The sequence below is a fragment of the Heptranchias perlo genome, chromosome 4 (genome assembly GCF_035084215.1).
Source record: "Heptranchias perlo isolate sHepPer1 chromosome 4, sHepPer1.hap1, whole genome shotgun sequence".
Classification (NCBI taxonomy): Eukaryota; Metazoa; Chordata; class Chondrichthyes; order Hexanchiformes; family Hexanchidae; genus Heptranchias; species Heptranchias perlo.
The window spans coordinates 40,373,491-40,392,510 of NC_090328.1; the positions used below are offsets into that span (position 1 = coordinate 40,373,491).

General features: G+C 40.5%; 1 protein-coding gene across 3 annotated transcripts in view; it reads right to left on the reverse strand.

Moving 5' to 3' along the window:
• Positions 1 to 5,432: 5,432 nt before the first annotated feature.
• tmem161b (transmembrane protein 161B) overlaps positions 5,433 to 19,020 on the reverse strand; it is a 68,297-nt gene continuing 54,709 nt past the window's right edge. For all 3 annotated transcript variants that reach the window (XM_067982810.1, XM_067982812.1, XM_067982811.1), the window contains 4 exons: positions 15,858 to 15,971; positions 14,094 to 14,268; positions 11,313 to 11,409; positions 5,433 to 9,518 (listed from right to left, as the gene is read on the reverse strand). In XM_067982810.1, coding sequence (XP_067838911.1) covers positions 9,241 to 9,518; positions 11,313 to 11,409; positions 14,094 to 14,268; positions 15,858 to 15,971 — 664 coding nt within the window. In that variant the 3' untranslated portion in view covers positions 5,433 to 9,240. The remainder of the gene's footprint in view (positions 9,519 to 11,312; positions 11,410 to 14,093; positions 14,269 to 15,857; positions 15,972 to 19,020) is intronic.

Below are 19,020 nucleotides of genomic sequence, written 5' to 3' on the forward strand. Positions count from 1 at the left end.
TCTCAAGTGCAATTACATCCTTCCAGTAATGCGGTGACCAGAACTGTGCACAGTGCTCAAGCTATGGCCTAACTAGTGTTTTATACAGTTCCAGCATAACATCCCTGCTTTTATATTCTATGCCTCGGCTAATAAAGGAAAGCATTCCATATGCCTTCTTAACTACCTTTTCTACCTGTCCTGCTACCTTCAGGGATCTGAAGGACATGCACTCCAAGGTCCCTCACTTCCTCTACACCTCTCAGTATCCTCCCATTTATTGTGTATTCCCTTGCCTTGTTTGCTTTCCCCAAATGCATTACCTCACACTGCTCTGGATTGAACTCCATTTGGCACTTTTCTACCCAACTGACCAGTCCATTGATATCTTCCTGTAGTCTACAGCTTTCCTCCGCACTATCAACCACATGGCCTATTTTGTGTCATCCGCAAATTTCTTAATCATGCCCCCTACATTTAAGTCCAAATCGTTTATGTATACCACAAAAAGCAAAGGACCTAGTACTGAGCCCTGCAGCACCCCACTGGAAACAGCCTTCCAGTCGCAAAAACAACCATCGACCATTACCTTTTGCTTCCTGCCACTGAGCTAATTTTGGATCCAATTTGCCACATTCCCTTGGATCCCATGGGCCTTTACTTTTTTGACCAATCTGCCATGTGGGACCTTGTCAAAAGCCTTGCTAAAATCCACATAGACTACATCAATTGCGCTACCCTCATCGATCCTCCTAGTCACCTCCTCGAAAAATTAAATCAAGTTAGTCAGACACAACCTCCCCTTAACAAATCCGTGCTGACTGTCCTTGATTAGTCCGTGCCTTTCTAAGTGACAGTTTATCCTGTCCCTCAGAATGGACTCCAATAATTTGCCTACCACCGAGGTTAGGCTGACTGGCCTGTGATTACTCTGTCGATCCTTCGCTCCCTTTTTAAACAATTGTACAACATTAGCAGTCCTCCAATCCTTCGGCACTACGCCTGTATCCAGTGAAGTTTGGAAAATGATTGTTAAAGCCTCCACTATTTCCTCCCTGGCTTCTTTTAACAGCCTGGGATACATTTCATCCAGTCCTGGTGATTTATCCACTTTCAAAGATGCTAATCCCTATATTACTTCCTCTCTCACTATGTTTATCCCAAGTAATATTTTACACTCCTCCTCCTTAACTTCAATCCCTGCATCATCCCTCTCCTTTATGAAGACAGATGCAAAGTATTCATTAAGAACCATACCCACATCTTCCCCCTCCACACATAGTTTACCTTTTTGGTCTCTAATAGGCCCTACTCTTTCCTTAGTTATCCTCTTGCTCTTAATGTATTTATAAAACATCTTTGGGTTTTCTTTGATTTTACCTGCTAATATTTTTTCATGCCCTCTCTTTGCCTTCCTAATTTCCTTTTTAACTTCACCCCTGCACTTTGTATACTCCTCTAAGCTTTCCATAGTATTGAGTTCCCGGTGTCTATCATAGGCTTTCTTTTTCTGCCTTATCTTACCCTGAATGCTTCTTGACATCCAGGGGGTCTGGATTTGGCAGCCCCTCCCTTTTTCTTTGTGGGAACATGTTTACTCTGAACCCCTTGAATCACCCCTTGAATGTCTCCCACTGTTCTGACACTGATTTACCTTCAAGTAGCTGATTCCAGTTTACTTAGAAACACAGAAAAAAATAGCAGAAGTAGGCCATTCGGCCCTTCGAGCCTGTTCCGCCATTCAATATGATCATGGCTGATCCTCGATCTCAATACCATATTCCCGCTCTCCCCCATATTCCTTGATGCCTTTTGTGTTTGGAAGTCAATCTAGCTCCTTCGAGCTTACTTCTGCTAAATCACTTGTCAGTTTAGTAAAATTGGCCTTTCCCCAATTGAAAACTTTAACTCCTGCTCTCTTTGTCCTTTTCCATAACAATTCTAAAACTAACTATTATGATCACTACCCACCAAAATGCTCTCCCATTGCTACTTCTTCCACCTGCCCCTCTTCATTTCCTAGAACTAAATCCAGAACAGCACCCCCCCCCCTCTTTCGTTGGGCTTACTATATACTGGCTAAAAAAATTCTCCTGCATGCAATTTAAGAATTCTGCGCCCTCTATACCATTCACAGTGTTTGTATCCCAGTTAATATTAGGGTAGTTGAAATCCCCCACTATTACTGCCCTATTGTTTTTGCACTGCTCAGATATTTGCCTAAATATTTGTTCCTCTATCTCCCTCTGACTGGGGGTCTATAGTAGTGTGACTACCCCTTTTTTGTTCTTTAGCTCAACCCATAAGGCCTCATTTGATGATCCTTGTAAAATATCATCCCTCCTCACAACTGTAACTGTTTCCTTAACCAAAATTTCCACACACCCCCCCACTTCCTTTTTATCCCCCTCTCTATCACATCTGAATGATGAAAACAGAGAGTAAGGATAACTGGTCATTTTTGGGTTGGAAGGCTGTAACTAGTGGGGTGCCGCAAGGTTCAGTGCTTGGGCCTCAGCTATTTACAATCTATATTAATGACTTATATGAAGGGACCGAGTGTAATGTATCCAAGTTTGCTGACGATACGAAGCTAGGTGGGAAAGTAAGCTGTGAGGACACAGAGCCTGAAAAGGGATATAGATAGGTTAAGTGAGTGGGCAAGATGGAATATAATGTGAGGTTATTCACTTTGGAAGGAAGAATAGAAAAACGGAATATTTTTTAAATGGTGAAAAACTATTAAATGTTGGTGTTGTGAGAGGTATGAGTGTCCTTGTACAAGAAACACAAAAAGTTAACATGCAGGTACAGCAAGCAATTAGGAAGGCAAATGGCATGTTGGCCTTTATTGCAAGGGGGATGGAGTACAAGAGTAAGGAAGTCTTACTACAATTGTACAGGGCTTTGGTGAGATTACACCTGGAGCAGTGTACAGTTTTGGTCTCCTTATCTAAGGAAGGATATACTTGCCTTAGACCCGGGGTGGGGGGGGGGGGCGTTCAACGAAGGTTCACTAGATTGATGCCTGGGATGAGAGGGTTGTCCTATGAGAAGATATTGAGTAGAATGGGCCTATACTCTCTGGAGTTTGGAAGAATGACAGGAAATCTCATTGAAACATATAAGATTCCGAGGGGGTTGACAGGGTAGATGCTGAGAGGTTGTTTCCCTTGGCTGGAGAATCTAGAACCAGGGGGCATAGTCTCAGGATAAGGGGTCGGACATTTAGGACTGAGATGAGGAGGAATTTCTTCAATCTGAGGGTCATGAATCTTTGGAATTCTCTACCCCAGGGGGCTGTGGATGCTGAGTCGTTAAGTATATGCACGGCTGAGATAGATGGATTTTTGGACTCTACGAGGATTAAGGGATATGGAGATTGGGTGGGAAAGTGGAGTTGACGTTGAAGATCAGCCATCATCTTATTGAATGGCATAACAGGCTCGAGGGGCCGTATGGCCTACCGCTGCTCCTATTTCTTATGTTTCTTATGGAACGGATATGTGGTCGGAAGCTCATCTCAGGGTCAAACAGGACACCATGGTTGCGAACGGTCTGGTTCAGCATCATTCAGCTGCTATACCCACTGCAATCCCAGTTCAACTTTTAAAAAAAAACATGATGTAGTTATAATTATCATGCTGCATTTTGGAATAAATCACTAGTGATAACTGTACCTTTACCTCAGCTTAGTTACAAATGCTGTAAAAGAGAATAGTTAAAATACAATATTCTGAGGTTTTATATTGTGCATAAAAATACAGCACATTGTTCATTCATACAACAGTTTCTGTTTGGTGATCCTTTGAACTAGACATGGTTTTAATGCAAAATAAGCCATTTTTTTGCCTTGTATTTTAATCAATGTTTTAAGTACACAATCCAATCCTAAATTCAATAAAATATGGATGAAATACATTGCCACTGCTCCTTAATTGACATTCTTACAATATAACTTATTGAAAACATCAAGTTGCTTGTGTAACCGCTTCACAATCTTAAATCGGAAAACATGCACATCCAAGAATTATTTACAAATATAAAACAGAAAATTGATTCATAAGATAATATTTGGTATTTATAATCAAAAAACTCTACCCTGTATTGAAACCTAGCTCAATTATGTGTTACAGTGAAACTAGTTCTTCTGGTCACCTTGATTTTTCTTCAATCCCACTATTTATTTACTTAGTGGAACAGAATCTGGACCTGAATTAAGCAGTCACCATCTGATGACACTGTGTGATAGGTTTGGTTATTAAAGATACATCCAAACCTCATGACAAACCTGTGAGGACTAAGAGTGTGTGGTTATTAGGTCATCTTGAGGTTTGAGCATTTTTGCTACTAAGGGCCCTTTATTGGGAACTGGGAATGAGTGGGTCATTTTTTGGCCAAATTTTGCAATAGGAGAGCTGCATTATAAAATAGCAAGATTAGTGATACTGTTCACACGGGACATTCCTTAAACAGCCACTAGAATGAAAGGAATGGTGGGGTGGGGGGGGGTCACATATATACACTTATAAAATGATAATATTATGTGAAGTAAACAGCATATACAATTTTAATCATGCAGAATTTCCCTGTGAAAAGTATCCCAAGTTGAATTGAAGGATGGGATGGGTGGCTAAGCAAGGCTATGCAACCCAAAATAGCTCTATGCATCTTAGCCCACGTTAGTATTGGTGCTATGGTCTAGCCACTTGCTAGTATCTAAAATGTGACAGAACTCAGTGCTGCTATACAAGTCTATTTCAATCAGATATTTTAATCTTTTTATTCATTCTTGGGATGTGGGCATCGCTGCATGTATTGCCTATCCCTCATTGCCCTGAGAAGGTGGTGGTGGGTCTTCTTGAACCATTGCAATTTTCTTTGTAGCGATTTGATATAACTGAGTGGCTTGCTAGTGAAGAGTGAACCACATTGGTGCGGGACTGGAGTCACAAATAGGCCAGACAAGGTGGATGCCAGGTTTCTTTCCCTAAAGGACATTAGTGAACCAGTTGGGTTTTTACAAAAATCTGACAACTTCATGGACACTTTAACTGGTACCAGTTTTTTATTTCCAGATATTTTAAAAATTGAATTCAATTCTCAAAGTGCCATGCTAGGATTTGGATTTATATTCTTTGGATTAGTCCAGGTTTCGTGATTACTAGTCCAGTCAAATAACCACTACAATACCATACTCCCAATATAATAGAAGTAAATTGAATTATGAAGCTGCATTAAATAAAATGATTATTTACATGCATCATTTTGGTTGGATTTAGAGTATAAATCTAAAGTATATTACCTATGTTCAAAGACCATCTATTTTAAGCAACCAGTTTAGTATAGTCTCTAAGGTGACCAATTTACACTAGTTTTACTGCAACATATATCGTTATCATACCAAGCAAAAGCCACCCACATATGCACCAGAAATAAAATACCCTGCTGTATTCAAATCAATAACAGTGATTTATTTTAAAAAGGGCTACAAGCCCTTGGAGTGCAATACTGCACTAACCAAACATCAAGTGTAACTGTACAATTCTTTAGAAAGGCCTCAGACATTTACTGTTGGTTATGGATAATTAATCATGTGCCACAGATTACCTGATTACATATTTATGTTTGATGCACCAACTTTAGGACTATGAATCAGAATTATAAATGTTCAAATGCTCTCCCAGGATTTTGACTTCACTGACATTAAAATCATCCCCATGATACTGAATCTCAGTGTACATGAAATGTGAGATTTATAGTCCTTAATACTCTTCATGGACTATATAGTCCTTGTTAAATTACAAGTTACCTCGACGACCTACTAATTCCATCTCATCTACAATTGTGCAGATGGGATTTCACCTTTGCATGGTCACACTGTGCAAGGTACTTTACCAATAATAACTAAAATATCCACCTTGATTGGGGGTAGGAGTGTCTTAGATAAAGTTGGGAAACAATTGCCTTGTTTTACTTTATGCCCCCCCCTCCCCCCCCCCCACTTTCCAATGCCCTACTTGTTAAAGTTAAACTGCAGTTTCTCAAAATTGGGTGGAGAAGAGATCAATGCTGGCGTGGTTGAATAAGGTCATTTCCCCCATTTAGTATCTGCACTAAATTGAACATTGTTATTAAGTACCTTGGCCATCTAATACCCAATGCCCCTTCAACTAGAGGTAATGATAAACAATAATATAAGCTTTCCCACAGTACTGTGACAATGCTCAATGCTGACTTCAGCTAGCACTGGATAATTCATAATCTGAGAAGATGAACTGAAGCAAACTACATCTGTCCATAGCTTTTTGAAAGAAGAATTATTGGATTAACCATTTTTTACTGTCTCGCTAGTAATGCCTACAAAGATTTACTATTATATTACTTCTGTCTTTCTGCATTATGGTGCGAAACAGAGACTGATAAATAACTATATAATTTTGTCCATAGAGATCAATTTGTAATGATAAACAATTAAATCAATTCAAGTACAGGCCAATTCAAATTTCTGACAATTCTGATTTCAAGTTTGGCACAATTCCATTAAAATGATCATAAAATCACAGAATGATACAGCACAGAAGGAGGGCATTCGGCCCATTGTGCATGTGCCGGCTGTTTAAAAGAGCTATCCAATCATACTATCTTCAAACTTACGATGTCAGTAAAACAGTAACATTCACAGAGGAAGATGTTATTACATAGGCAAGGAACATGAAAGGTCCAATTTTATTTGCTTAGGAACACACAACTGTATACAATTTAGCAGCTATTACAACTGGGTATTAATAGTTTAATAAGTTGACAGGTCTCATTATAAACGGTCAAATAAGTTTACTTACTTTGTTTCTGGCATTTCATTTTATAAACTAGATTTCAATATTACTTGTCTGATAAGTTTTCATTATTTCATTTGCATCTACTGTAAATGCACTTCACTTACACAAAAAAAGTTAGATGAGAAATTGAACTTGCCGTTCAAAGGAAGCATTGTTTAAAATGGATAGAGATTTCTACCATTGGTGGCCGATGGTATATCAAAAGAACTTGCATTGGAAAAATATGGATGGAACTACATTTTGACCAGATTATGATTTGCCGTAAACAGAATTGTTCGAAGATGCTATACACAATTTTGTAGTTTAAATGACAAAATCCAATAGGATTATTGGAAGCTTGAAATTAATTTGTTATTTGCATGTCCTTAGCAAACTGGATTAAAATCTATAGCCGGAGGACTATTTAATCGTGTGTAGCATTTCTATCAATTGATTACAAGTGAAATGTGAAGTTACACATTTTTCCTAAACTCATTGCATTTAATTGGTCCACAAGAACAGATGTTGCTCTGCAACAAATATACAAGGTAAATAAAATATGATAAGGAACAACAAAAACAAAAAGGGGAAAAAAACTGCTTGGCACATTAGATTTTCTTGAGGATACTCTTAATACGTTAAAATTTCCTACATCAAGTACAGAAATTCAACATAATACTGGGGTAGTGCAATCATCAGCTTTTATAGACTATTGATTATTAAAACATCTTGAAATGTAGTTTAAAATGTTTTTTTTCCCCAAAGTACCTGTTGTCTTATCTTTTTACTGTTTCTAAAATGTTAAAATCTTGATGGAAATGTTAGAGGTTCACCATTAAAATAGCTAGTGAAGAAGGTTTTAATCATACTAGCCTTTTATCTTATGGAACCTGTTTAATAAACTTTTCTCCCACTTCCTGCTTAGTCTCATCCGATCCCCTGGTAAAAGCCCTTTGTGGTGTTTTGTTATATGAAAAGAGCTATTTAACTGCAAGGTGTTGTTACTGATGTTGAAGTGCATTAAACAGAGATTTTAAACATTTAATTTGTGTTGTTGTGGCTTTCTGACTACAATGAAAATCAGAATTCAGCAGCAGATTTTATTATGGAAAAGTTAAGATGCTGCAGCATCAAACAAAGAAAAATAAATCCAACAGAAAGCAAATGACGTTTCATTCACTGGATTTGAGAGTTGTAAAGATTGGGGACAGTAATTTTTCCACTTAATGCAGTTATACCTGACGTGCTTTATAAAAACATGCTTCCTCCGCTGAGACAGCCAGAGTATCAGAGTTCCATAGTACTGCAGGGCTTTTTGGACAATGCAAAAACAATATTTAAAAAAAAATTCACCCTCCTAATGCCTCACCTCAAGTAACGTGACAAGTCTCTTACAGCAACAGCCACAACGTCAAAGTAATTTGTTCCCCAAAAAATCTGAAATATTTAAGCTTTACTGTAATATACAGTAGTTATATTCATATTCCAGCTGCAAAGACTTCTTCACAGTGAAAAATGCTGGATTGCCCAACAGTAGAATAAACACAACTCATTTTAACATATGGCTCAGTTACTGCCAAGAAATCTGTCAATACCTTTTTTTGTTGTTCAAACTAGATTTGCTTAACATCACTAGCTCAAAATTTACAACCATTTAAAAGTCGATCCTCAATGTTATATTCAAAATCCCTGTGGGGTTAGAACTGGTAAACTAGCAGTTTAAGGCCCCATATGCACTTGAGGGGGGAAAAAAAGGGGAAAAGAACGAACTCCCTTCCCTATTTTCTCTGTTTGCAAAACTATGCATCTGCAAAGAAGAAACAGGATCAAGTTAATGTACAGCATGTATGCTGGGAAAAACTGAGGGTCAACAAAAAATGTTGAGATTCAAATCAAACTGTACATTAGCCAGACTGGCATTTTGGAAAGCTAATTCTAAAATGGTTTCTTCATGGTGCATTTCTATTCCTTTGCTAAATTTTGACTGCACTTAAAATTCAGATGAGCTGTAATTTAACAGCAAATGCAAATTTACAAGTGGAGATGGGGACTTAAGACTATCAGAGTTTAATCCTATTCATGGTTATACCATTACCTCTGGCCTGCTGGTTCACCAACCAATTAGGGCAAATTATCTTTTGTTGATAACCTCCAGTAATCCTAAAGTTCCATCAAAGACCAGTGATAAATGACCTATCCATGGAATTAGAAACATGACATCATCCCTGCTTTTAGTTTTCAAATTGTTAAGACATTTATTCACCCTGAGAACCAGAGGAAGCATTTGAAATGAGCAGGTTGGTCTGTGCTCTGCATTTTAACGATATGCTGTTTCCACAATGGTTTAAAGTTTTCCTTTTGTTCCAACCCCAAAAAAGTGGCTTTGATTTTAGGTTCAGATCTAGAGGAGTATTTTGAAGTTCAGCTTTATTATGCTAGTCACTTACGCGACGGTCAGGTACTGATGATAGAAAAGACCAAAAAGACTTGTGGAGAACAGGCAAGCTGCAATCCACCAGGTTAGAAAGGAGAGCAGGCCGCGAAAGAGTAAAGGAGTAAAAACGTTCTGCAGGCCACCCAGTGCCATCGTTAACTGTGCAACCGTTAGCTTCTTGTTTTCATTAGCTACGAGGGTAGCTGAGTTGACAGAATTGGAGGCTTCAACGATCTCCGTAGGAGACACATAGGAAGATTCTGACAGGACTCCCCAGGACTGGTTACCTGTTTCAAGTAAGATAATGAAACACCAGTTGTCAATCAGTTTCTTAAGCTTGATTTGCAAATCTGTATCATACCTATTAAAAAGGACATTCTTATATCTTTCAACAATAAAGGGAAGGAAAAAGGTTATTTCCCTATTAATGGAAACAAAACACATGGCTCAATGCACATCTGGAGTGCAGCAAGTTTTTCTTTCCCCTAACTTCCCCACCCCAAAATGAAATCCTTCTGATGAGCCAACACACCAGATTAAAACTGTCACAATTCTGACATAGGGATTCGAGTGGCAGATAGGCTTAAGATTTAACTTGGTCACCATTTTATTGAAAAGGGAGGCTCTACTACTTCATTGGCAGGCCATCCGACTACTACTTCATTGGCAGGCCATCCAACACTCCCACAATCAACCAGTCTCACGTGAGTTCACAACTTATATAGAATTACGACATGGAAACATTTAATCCAACCAATCCATGTTGGTATTTATCCTACATGCAAGCAGTAGTCCTAATCCCATGTGCCCAACTTGTTTCCATATCCATTTATTCTCCTTTCCTACAACCACCTATCTAACCGATTCTTAACAGTTGACATGGTCTCTGTTTCAATCACTAACTCTGCGCCCTCTCCCCCGGTGCCGGGGCCGCTGCCCCCTCTCTATGCATATGCATTTTTCACTTTTCTTACAAAAATAATAAAACCCTTGCATTTTTTCCTCATTAAGATTGAAAAATAAACCTGGAGGTAGACAACAGTTAGAATAGAACTATTCAAAATCACAAATAAAATTCCACTGGCAGGCATGCTGGATTTATTGAGATGCACGATTTAGAAATGCAATAAGATTGTACTAGAAGTCCAATTTAAGATCAGTCTCAAGAGTAGAATTGTGTTACTAGCAGCTATCTTGCATTTCACTGAATCACACTTTATTCAGAAAGAGAGCAAGATTATGAATAGGAAGTCAAACTTAGGTAAGAACAAGCATTATTGCAGTTATGAGAAATTGGACATGCAACCAGCCAACAGAGGGCACTCTCATATGCTCAGCAGCAATGGAGCAAACATCCTTAAAAAGTCTTTTCCAATATTTTTTAACTTTACTACATAGAACAACTCTTAACTATTTAAACACATTAAAGGCCATTAACAAAAGAAGAACTAGTAGCAACTGCTTTGCATGTAATTTTTAAAGATTTATACAGCTTGCCTGAAACAAAACACACTGTAGATTTGAACTGAACTGAATAGCCTACACCAGAAATGATCAGACAGATATTTTTGGCGCTCCCCTCCCCCTGATCCCCAATTTTCATTTCTCTCTGGATGGTGCCAGTTTAACGGAGTACATTTCCATGGGTGCTGGCAGCCCTCCCAATACCATGCCCAAGTGGCAATTCTTCATGTGTAAGCCAACACAATGAGTGCCGGTAGGCTATTCTCCATGGTGGCATCCTGGGCAAGCGCAATAGGGTTCTTTCTTGATGTCCACGTGCACATACTTTTCAACAGGGATCACTGAGTAGCGAACAGAAGCATAAATTCTTTCTGATTTTTCCTCCTTAGTGGCATTGAGGCCAGTTGCAGTCCACTAAGCACTGCACTGGCTGAGGTCAGGAATCAAACCTGGGACATTATGGTCTGTGTGGCTAAACACCGAACCAGGTGCTGTCTGGACCACCAAACCATCAAAGGAACAGAATTCCTGAGAATTGTGATTGAACAGTATTTTATACAGATTAATGCAAGAAAAATATAAGTTGAATAGAAAATGAACTGACAATTTGCACTCACCCAGAGTTTTTAAAAGCAGTGTTGTATGAAGAAGCATAATCATAGGTGCCACATACTGAAGTGCAATCACACAAAGATAATAGAAAACCCGGGCAACCTTTAAGCAGAGAAAAAATAGTTACTTTATCTACCTCAATAGGCTGCTTGCTTTAAAAACAAAAGCAAATCTTCGAAACACCTGCTTTTCGAGTTCTATTCCTAGCAAATGGGTTAAAGTAAAACTGAGCAGCCAAAACTTGTTTTTACTAAAATGTTATTAGGTATGTTGCAATGTACACATTTATTGCTTAAATGCCCTGGTAAAATTACAAGTACTTTAATGAGCCCCATCTCACAGCTATTCCCTTATTCTAAGCTCTTGCTATATCCAAGCTCTTGCCTATCCTCTCAAAATTCACAATGAGTACAGAGTATTAATATGCCAGTTTTACACCAGCCTTTCCATATTGTGTCCCGATAACTTGTTTATTCAGGATCCATGTGGCATCTGACTGTAATAACTTTGCTCTTTCTTATTCTTGAAAACTTTTCTGAAATTCTAAGTGCACTTGCGACTGCATTCTCTTTTGGGCCGGGCACTTGTCAAGAAAACCGATAAAAGGGGAAACTGCATCAATAACTAGGTCACTAGAATGGCTCATACCCCCCACCACCTCAAAAAACTCAGTCGGCACCTGGTTCGGAGCAGAGTGTTCTGCAGTTTTCTGCCTCTCTCACCCACAAATCAAGCTCCTCACTAGGCTACCATACAGTTTTAGGGGACTTCTGCAACATATGCCTTATTCATGAAAATAGAATCAAAATTTATTAAAAGGTAATAATCGATTAGTGAACAACAAAATATTTACAGATGTATCTTTTTCCCACTGTACTGCTTTTCATTCAAGGTGGGAAGGGTCGAGGTGGGTGAGAAACACCAGGGGCTCAATTTTTAAATTGTGGCAGGTCGGCAGCTAGGTGGGGGGGGGGGTGGTGAAGGTGCGCGTGGCAAACCCGGATTAAAAAAAACTTACGGGGGGGGGGGGGTGGGGGGAGAAAGAGAGAGAGGGAGAGATCGAGATCGCGTGGGGGGGGGGGGAGTTTCAGAGGGGTAGATTGCGGGGGGGGGGGGGGGGGGGGGGGGGGAGTTTCAGAGGGGAAGATTGCGGGGGGTGGGAATATCAGTGGGGAAGATCGCGGGGGGGAGGAATAAGGGGGGAAGATCGCGGGGGGGAGGAATAAGGGGGGGAAGATCGCGGGGGGGAGGAATTAGAGGGGAAGATCGCGGGGGGGAGCAATAAGAGGGGAAGATCGTGGGGGGAGGAATTGGAGGGGAAGATCGCGGGGGGGAGGAATTAGAGGGGAAGATCGCGGGGGGGAGGAATTAGAGGGGAAGATCGCGGGGGGGAGGAATTAGAGGGGAAGATCGCGGGGGGGAGGAATTGGAGGGGAAGATCGCGGGGGGGAGGAATTGGAGGGGAAGATCGCGGGGGGGAGGAATTAGAGGGGAAGATCGCGGGGGGGAGGAATTAGAGGGGAAGATCGCGGGGGGGAGGAATAAGAGGGGAAGATCGCGGGGGGGAGGAATTAGAGGGGAAGATCGCGGGAGGGAGGAATTAGAGGGGAAGATCGCGGGGGGGAGGAATTAGAGGGGAAGATCGCGGGGGGGAGGAATAAGAGGGGAAGATCGCGGGGGGGAGGAATAAGAGGGGAAGATCGCGGGGGGGAGGAATAAGAGGGGAAGATCGCGGGGGGGGAGGAATTAGAGGGGAAGATCGCGGGGGGGAGGAATTAGAGGGGAAGATCGCGGGGGGGAGGAATTAGAGGGGAAGATCGCGGGGGGGAGGAATTAGAGGGGAAGATCGCGGGGGGGAGGAATTAGAGGGGAAGATCGCGGGGGGGAGGAATTAGAGGGGAAGATCGCGGGGGGAGGAATTAGAGGGGAAGATCGCGGGGGGGAGGAATTGGAGGGGAAGATCGCGGGGGGGAGGAATTAGAGGGGAAGATCGCGGGGGGGAGGAATTAGAGGGGAAGATCGCGGGGGGGAGGAATTAGAGGGGAAGATCGCGGGGGGGAGGAATTAGAGGGGAAGATCGCGGGGGGGAGGAATTAGAGGGGAAGATCGCGGGGGGGAGGAATTAGAGGGGAAGATCGCGGGGGGGAGGAATTAGAGGGGAAGATCGCGGGGGGGAGGAATTAGAGGGGAAGATCGCGGGGGGGAGGAATTAGAGGGGAAGATCGCGGGGGGGAGGAATTAGAGGGGAAGATCGCGGGGGGGAGGAATAAGAGGGGAAGATCGCGGGGGGGAGGAATTTGAGGGGAAGATCGCGGGGGGGAGGAATTAGAGGGGAAGATCGGGGAGGGGGGAGGGAATAAGAGGGGAAGATCGTGGGGACATCGCACCCGCAATTGAAGTTTAAAATTGAGTCCCAGGTCTTGTGTTTTCCCACTTATTTTGTCACGTAATTTCCTTCCTGTCGGAGATCAAAACCTAATGCATGGAGCATCTTTCCAATGCTCTACTGTAGTATAACTGTGATACTGTACATGCACAATATGATCATGTTCAAATCAAATCAAAACATCCACTTTCTGCCCTCCTATGAATTTAACACTACTACGATGCCTAGTTTTTTCTCAAATCTCCTGCCCAGCCTTCTCCCTACAACACCACAATTCTCAAGCACGAACAGACCCCACTTTCTTTTCCACCTCATCCTTTTGTGCAATTTCTAGCTGCTCTCATTCACCTTAATACTTTTGGTATTTATGCATTCCACTTTTCTGACCTCATTCTCTTACCATTTTTTGCAGATCCTTCGTACTGATTCGCCCCGCCTCCTTCTTCATTTGCTCCACACCCTTCTGCGCCAAGTTTAGGTACGCTTGCAGATGCTGGCGAATTAAGGCCAGTCGGAGAACACAGAGCAGGATAATAATCCACAATCGCAATGAGTCATATGTAGTCTCTGACATTCTGTAAATCATTTAACAAAAATATTTTTCAAACAAAAGACTAAAAGGAAATCCAGGACTGGAATCGTTCAGAACAAATCAAATTACTTTAGTCTATTTTAAAACTGGGCATTCCTACATAGTTCTTTGAAGTTCATACAGACAATATCCAATCACCACCTAAAGTTATTCCTATAACCTTCAATTCTTGAGCAGTTATTTGCCTATTTCTCTTCACCGGTAGTCAAATGACAAGAGTTCATAGCATTATAGTAGGTACAGCACAGGAGGAGGCCATTTCGTCCATCGTGCCTGGGCCGGCTCTTTGAAAGTGCTATCCATTTAGTCCCAGTCCCGTTCTTTCCCCATAGCCCTGTAAATCTTTTCCCTACAAGAATTTATCCAATTCCCTTTTGAAAGTTACTACTGAATCACCTTTTCAGACAGTGCATTCCAGATCATTACAACTCGCTGCGTAAAAAATTGTTTCCTCATGTCGCTTCTGGTTCTTTTGCCGATCACCTTAAATCTGTGTTGTCTGGTTACTGACCCGTCTGCCACTGGAAATGGTTTCTCCCTATTTACTCTGTCAAAACCGGACATGGTTTTGAACACCTCTATCAAATCGCCCCTTAACCTTGTCTGCTTTTGACCGAAGTCTATTCCTGATTAGTACTCGGTCATTGAGAAACCATTTTGGTTCTGGATCAAAAAGACCTCATGGGCCACAATTGGCTCACAGGCCATGTCTTGGACACCCCTGTACCTGATCTGGTCCATGTAAATGGTTAAAACTTAATGCTTTAAGTTTCTGTAATATATATGTTTACTGACCTCTACTTCTTATAGATTCTAAAGCTTGTTTTAACTAGATTTACAATTTTCTATTCATGAAGACTGATATGAAGAATTAATTCAACACATATGCAATTTCCCAACCTCTCAACATTCTACCTTACTTATCCCAAATTGTTATCCAATTTGGTTAACGTTCTGCCTGCATTCTACATAGATAAAAGAAATTATTTTGATTGCATGTCTCAAGGATGTGAAGCTAAATTTATATCTGAAAAAACTCTTTAGCTGTATTTAAAATCTAATGATAGGTCAAATAAATATTAAAATGAGAATGTTTTTAAAACAATGTGGGACTCTTTTTTCCTCTACTGTAGCCACTAAATTATGATGACTCATTGAGGTTGAATTTGCTCCCTCCCTGTTTAAATGGGAGGAAATTAAATAAATCTTCAGCTGAGTTTACACTGTGGTTGCAACATGCAAATAATTTACACTGAAGTTCTCAGCATAATCAGCATGTAGTTAACCAGCCTGACCTTAACTTAGCATAAAAGCTCATACATCTATTTGAATACTGAATCATGTCAGAGCTACAGATCAGGAGATTTGCATCACACTGGTTTAAATGCTGAATGTTAAATTCTTCTGGTTTTCTGTTGAGAAGTAAAGCTCAACAGATATGGATTGGTAATTAAAGCTGTCCCACCTACCCCAATAAGCCAAACTGGAGCAAACCACAGAAGATCACACTCTAAAGTGAACTGAATGCAATTTGTTATGCAAGTAGGTTCTTCATCAAACAAATATACTTACAAAGGAATACTTTCTTTACCGAGTGGTGGATTCATGATATAGTCCTTTGTAATAGGTTTCACCCACAGGAGTACCATAATTAATGGTGACAGGAAATTTATATGAAGCAGAGTCCTACAAGTCAGGAAACCCAAACAAAGCACATGGTTAATCAGGCATCTTATTATTAAACATTTTGATCAGCCAGGATAGCATTTTTGACAGATATCATACAGCTACTTAATTGTGGCTGATAAAGAATGACCTTTAACTTAAAGCTATTTACAATTTAACAAACCAGGCATCCCAGGATGCTGGGCAATTTTGACAAAGTACACTTGCATAGAAACTTTTGACTCTCTTACAATCCCTTTAGCTGATAATATGGATGATTGGATCTCCTCCAAATGGAGTGGGAACTGTGAAGTAAAATTCTGCATTTTTTGTGATTGCCCTAAAAAATACATTTTGCATCCCTCCTTCATTTAGCCGTAGCTCGGTGGTATCACTCTCAGTTCTGAGTCAGAAGGTCATGGGTTCAAAACCCACTTGAGCATTTGATCTAGGCTGATACTTATACCATAGCACTATTCGAAAAGCAGGGGAGTTCTTCCAATGTTCCTCAATTGACACCACTAAAACAGATTATCTAGTCAGTTATCTCACTACCGTTTGTGGGACCTTGCTGGGGGAAAATGGCTATTGTGTTTGCCTACATTACAGGTGCGACTACACTTCAAAAGTACATCATTGACTATGAAGCTCTCTGGAATGTCCCAAGGACGTGAAAGCCACTGTATAAATGTAGATTCTTTCTTCTTTTTTTCCATTCATTTAGGTACAGGAAATGGATATCAGACCCAATCATCTTGTACTTGACCGTAGCCTGATGGGTCAGCTGTGCTCTTGCTCTCCACTGAGTTCACGTTAAAAACCAAACTTGCTCTGTAAGTCAGTTGCGCTCTAGTTGTTCCTCACTCTGATGCTCGTACCGCAGCTCCCAATTGGAGAGCATGGAGGGGTTCAAAGTGAGCTTTCTGATGAGGGGATCTTGACAGAATGCTCGATGGGATGGGATGGGCTTCACTTAAACTAAACTCGTACCAATATCCTAACAGAGTGAGAAAGATTTAAACTAATGAAGCAGCGGAAGGGCAAATTATATGGAAACAGGACAGCGCTTAGAATAAGTATGGTGAGAAATCAGAGCCATTTAAAATATGGACCGGCATGGACCTGTTGGGCCTAATGGCCTGTTTCTGTGCTGTACATTCTTTGTAAAAAATAGTAAGCTCAAGAGAGGGATACAGTGACATACTTAAGAAGGAAGACAGTGAAGGAAAGAAGAATATATTTGAGTGTGCAAAGGGTTAGAAATAAAGTCTGGAAACTGGGGACACTAATTAGAATGGAGGGACATTGATATTGTAGTCTTGATAAAAACTTGGCTCTGAACTAAATATTCCCATCTGTACCATTTGCAGGAGCGAGAGAAGGAAAAGAAAGGAAGAGGAGGCCTTACACATAAAGGACACAATTACGATAGAAAGGAAGGCTTTGATCAATTGTAAGACTTAGGCACAGTCTGTCTGGGTTGAGTTCAGAAATAATAAGGAATCTGATACTATATTGGTACTACAATATAGACCACCAAATAGTGGAAAAGAAATTAAGGACGAGGTTTGTAGACAATTTAAAGAGGTATGCAGTAACAAGAGTTCTAATTATTGGGACTTCAACTATTGGGATTGGGATGAGACAAAAGTTTGCGGTCAAAGTGGGGAGGGGTTTCTATGATACACACAGGACCATTCCCTTAATCAATATGTTGCGTGGTCAACAAGGGAGGACCAGTACTAGATCTGATCCTGGGTAACAAAATTAGACAAGAAAGCAATCAGAAAGCAGTGGAGCCCTTAGGAAAGTGTGCCCATAACCTAATAAGGAACACACTGAAAAGAGATAAAGAAAAAGAGATGTCCACAGTAAAGATATAGACTGGAAATTAGCTAATTTCAGTGGAAGATTAGTTGATTTGCAATTTTTTTGCCCAATCAAACAAGAGAACAACAGTGTGAGATATCCAAGTATAAGATGAGTAAGATACAGATTAAATATATTCCTGCTAGTGGTCAAACCTGGAATTCCTTGGATAAATTGCAAGGTTTCAGCAAAAATTAGGTATATAAAGAGGCATGTGATGACTATAAGGAGAATATTAAAAAAAACGATGAAATATAAAAATCACAGAAAAGAAGCAAGGGGGAGATTAAGAAGAATGACAGTGGCATAAAAGTTGAAGTGGCAGTCAGCATAAAAGGAAACATCAAGGAATTTTACAGGCACGAGCAAAAGGATAGTTAAAGATAGGGTGAAATCACTAGGGAGACAAAGGGGCTACTTTATGCTAAAGAGTGAGGGAATAGTGGAGATGTTTAATTACTATTTTGCTTCAGTGCCGACAAAGGAATGTGAAAGTGGAACTGGAGGAATACAGAAGGCTTTAATGGGGCTAAAATTTGAAAAGTCACTGGCTCAAATGGTAGGCATCCAAAAATACAAAAGATGGGAAAGAGATAGCAGAGACACTAAGCATAATTAACCAAAAATCTTTGGAAACAAGAATTGTGCCAGTGGACTGGAGGGTGGCAAATGTTACACCCTTGATTAAGAAAGGGGAAAAAGATCTGCCAGAAAATTGTAGGCCCATTTTCAGTTGTAAGTAAACGTCTAGAGTCCATAATATAGTTAATCAGGGACAGGCAACATGGATTTGTAAATGGCAGGCCATGTTTTACTCACTGAATTGAAGTTTTTGAGGAAATCAATTTATTTTTTCCCCTCTCGCCACTATGATGCACCGTGGGATTTTTTTTCTACATTAAAGACACTACATAAATGCAAGTTGTTGTAGAGATAAAGGGAACATGGCTGATATTGCACATATAGATTTTCAGAAGGTGCCTGATGAGCTGCCAAATAAGAAAGTGGTTATGGAAAATAAGCACCTTGTTTTAAAGGGAATATTGCTACATGCACAGAGAGATTGCTAGGGGACAAAAGGCAAAAGTAAATGCATGTTTTTCAGATTTGCAGCATGTGGATAGTGATGGTACACAAGTTTCTTGATATCCAAAAAATATTCTTCAGGAGGAGATGCACAGTGTGTCTGAAGCATGGCATC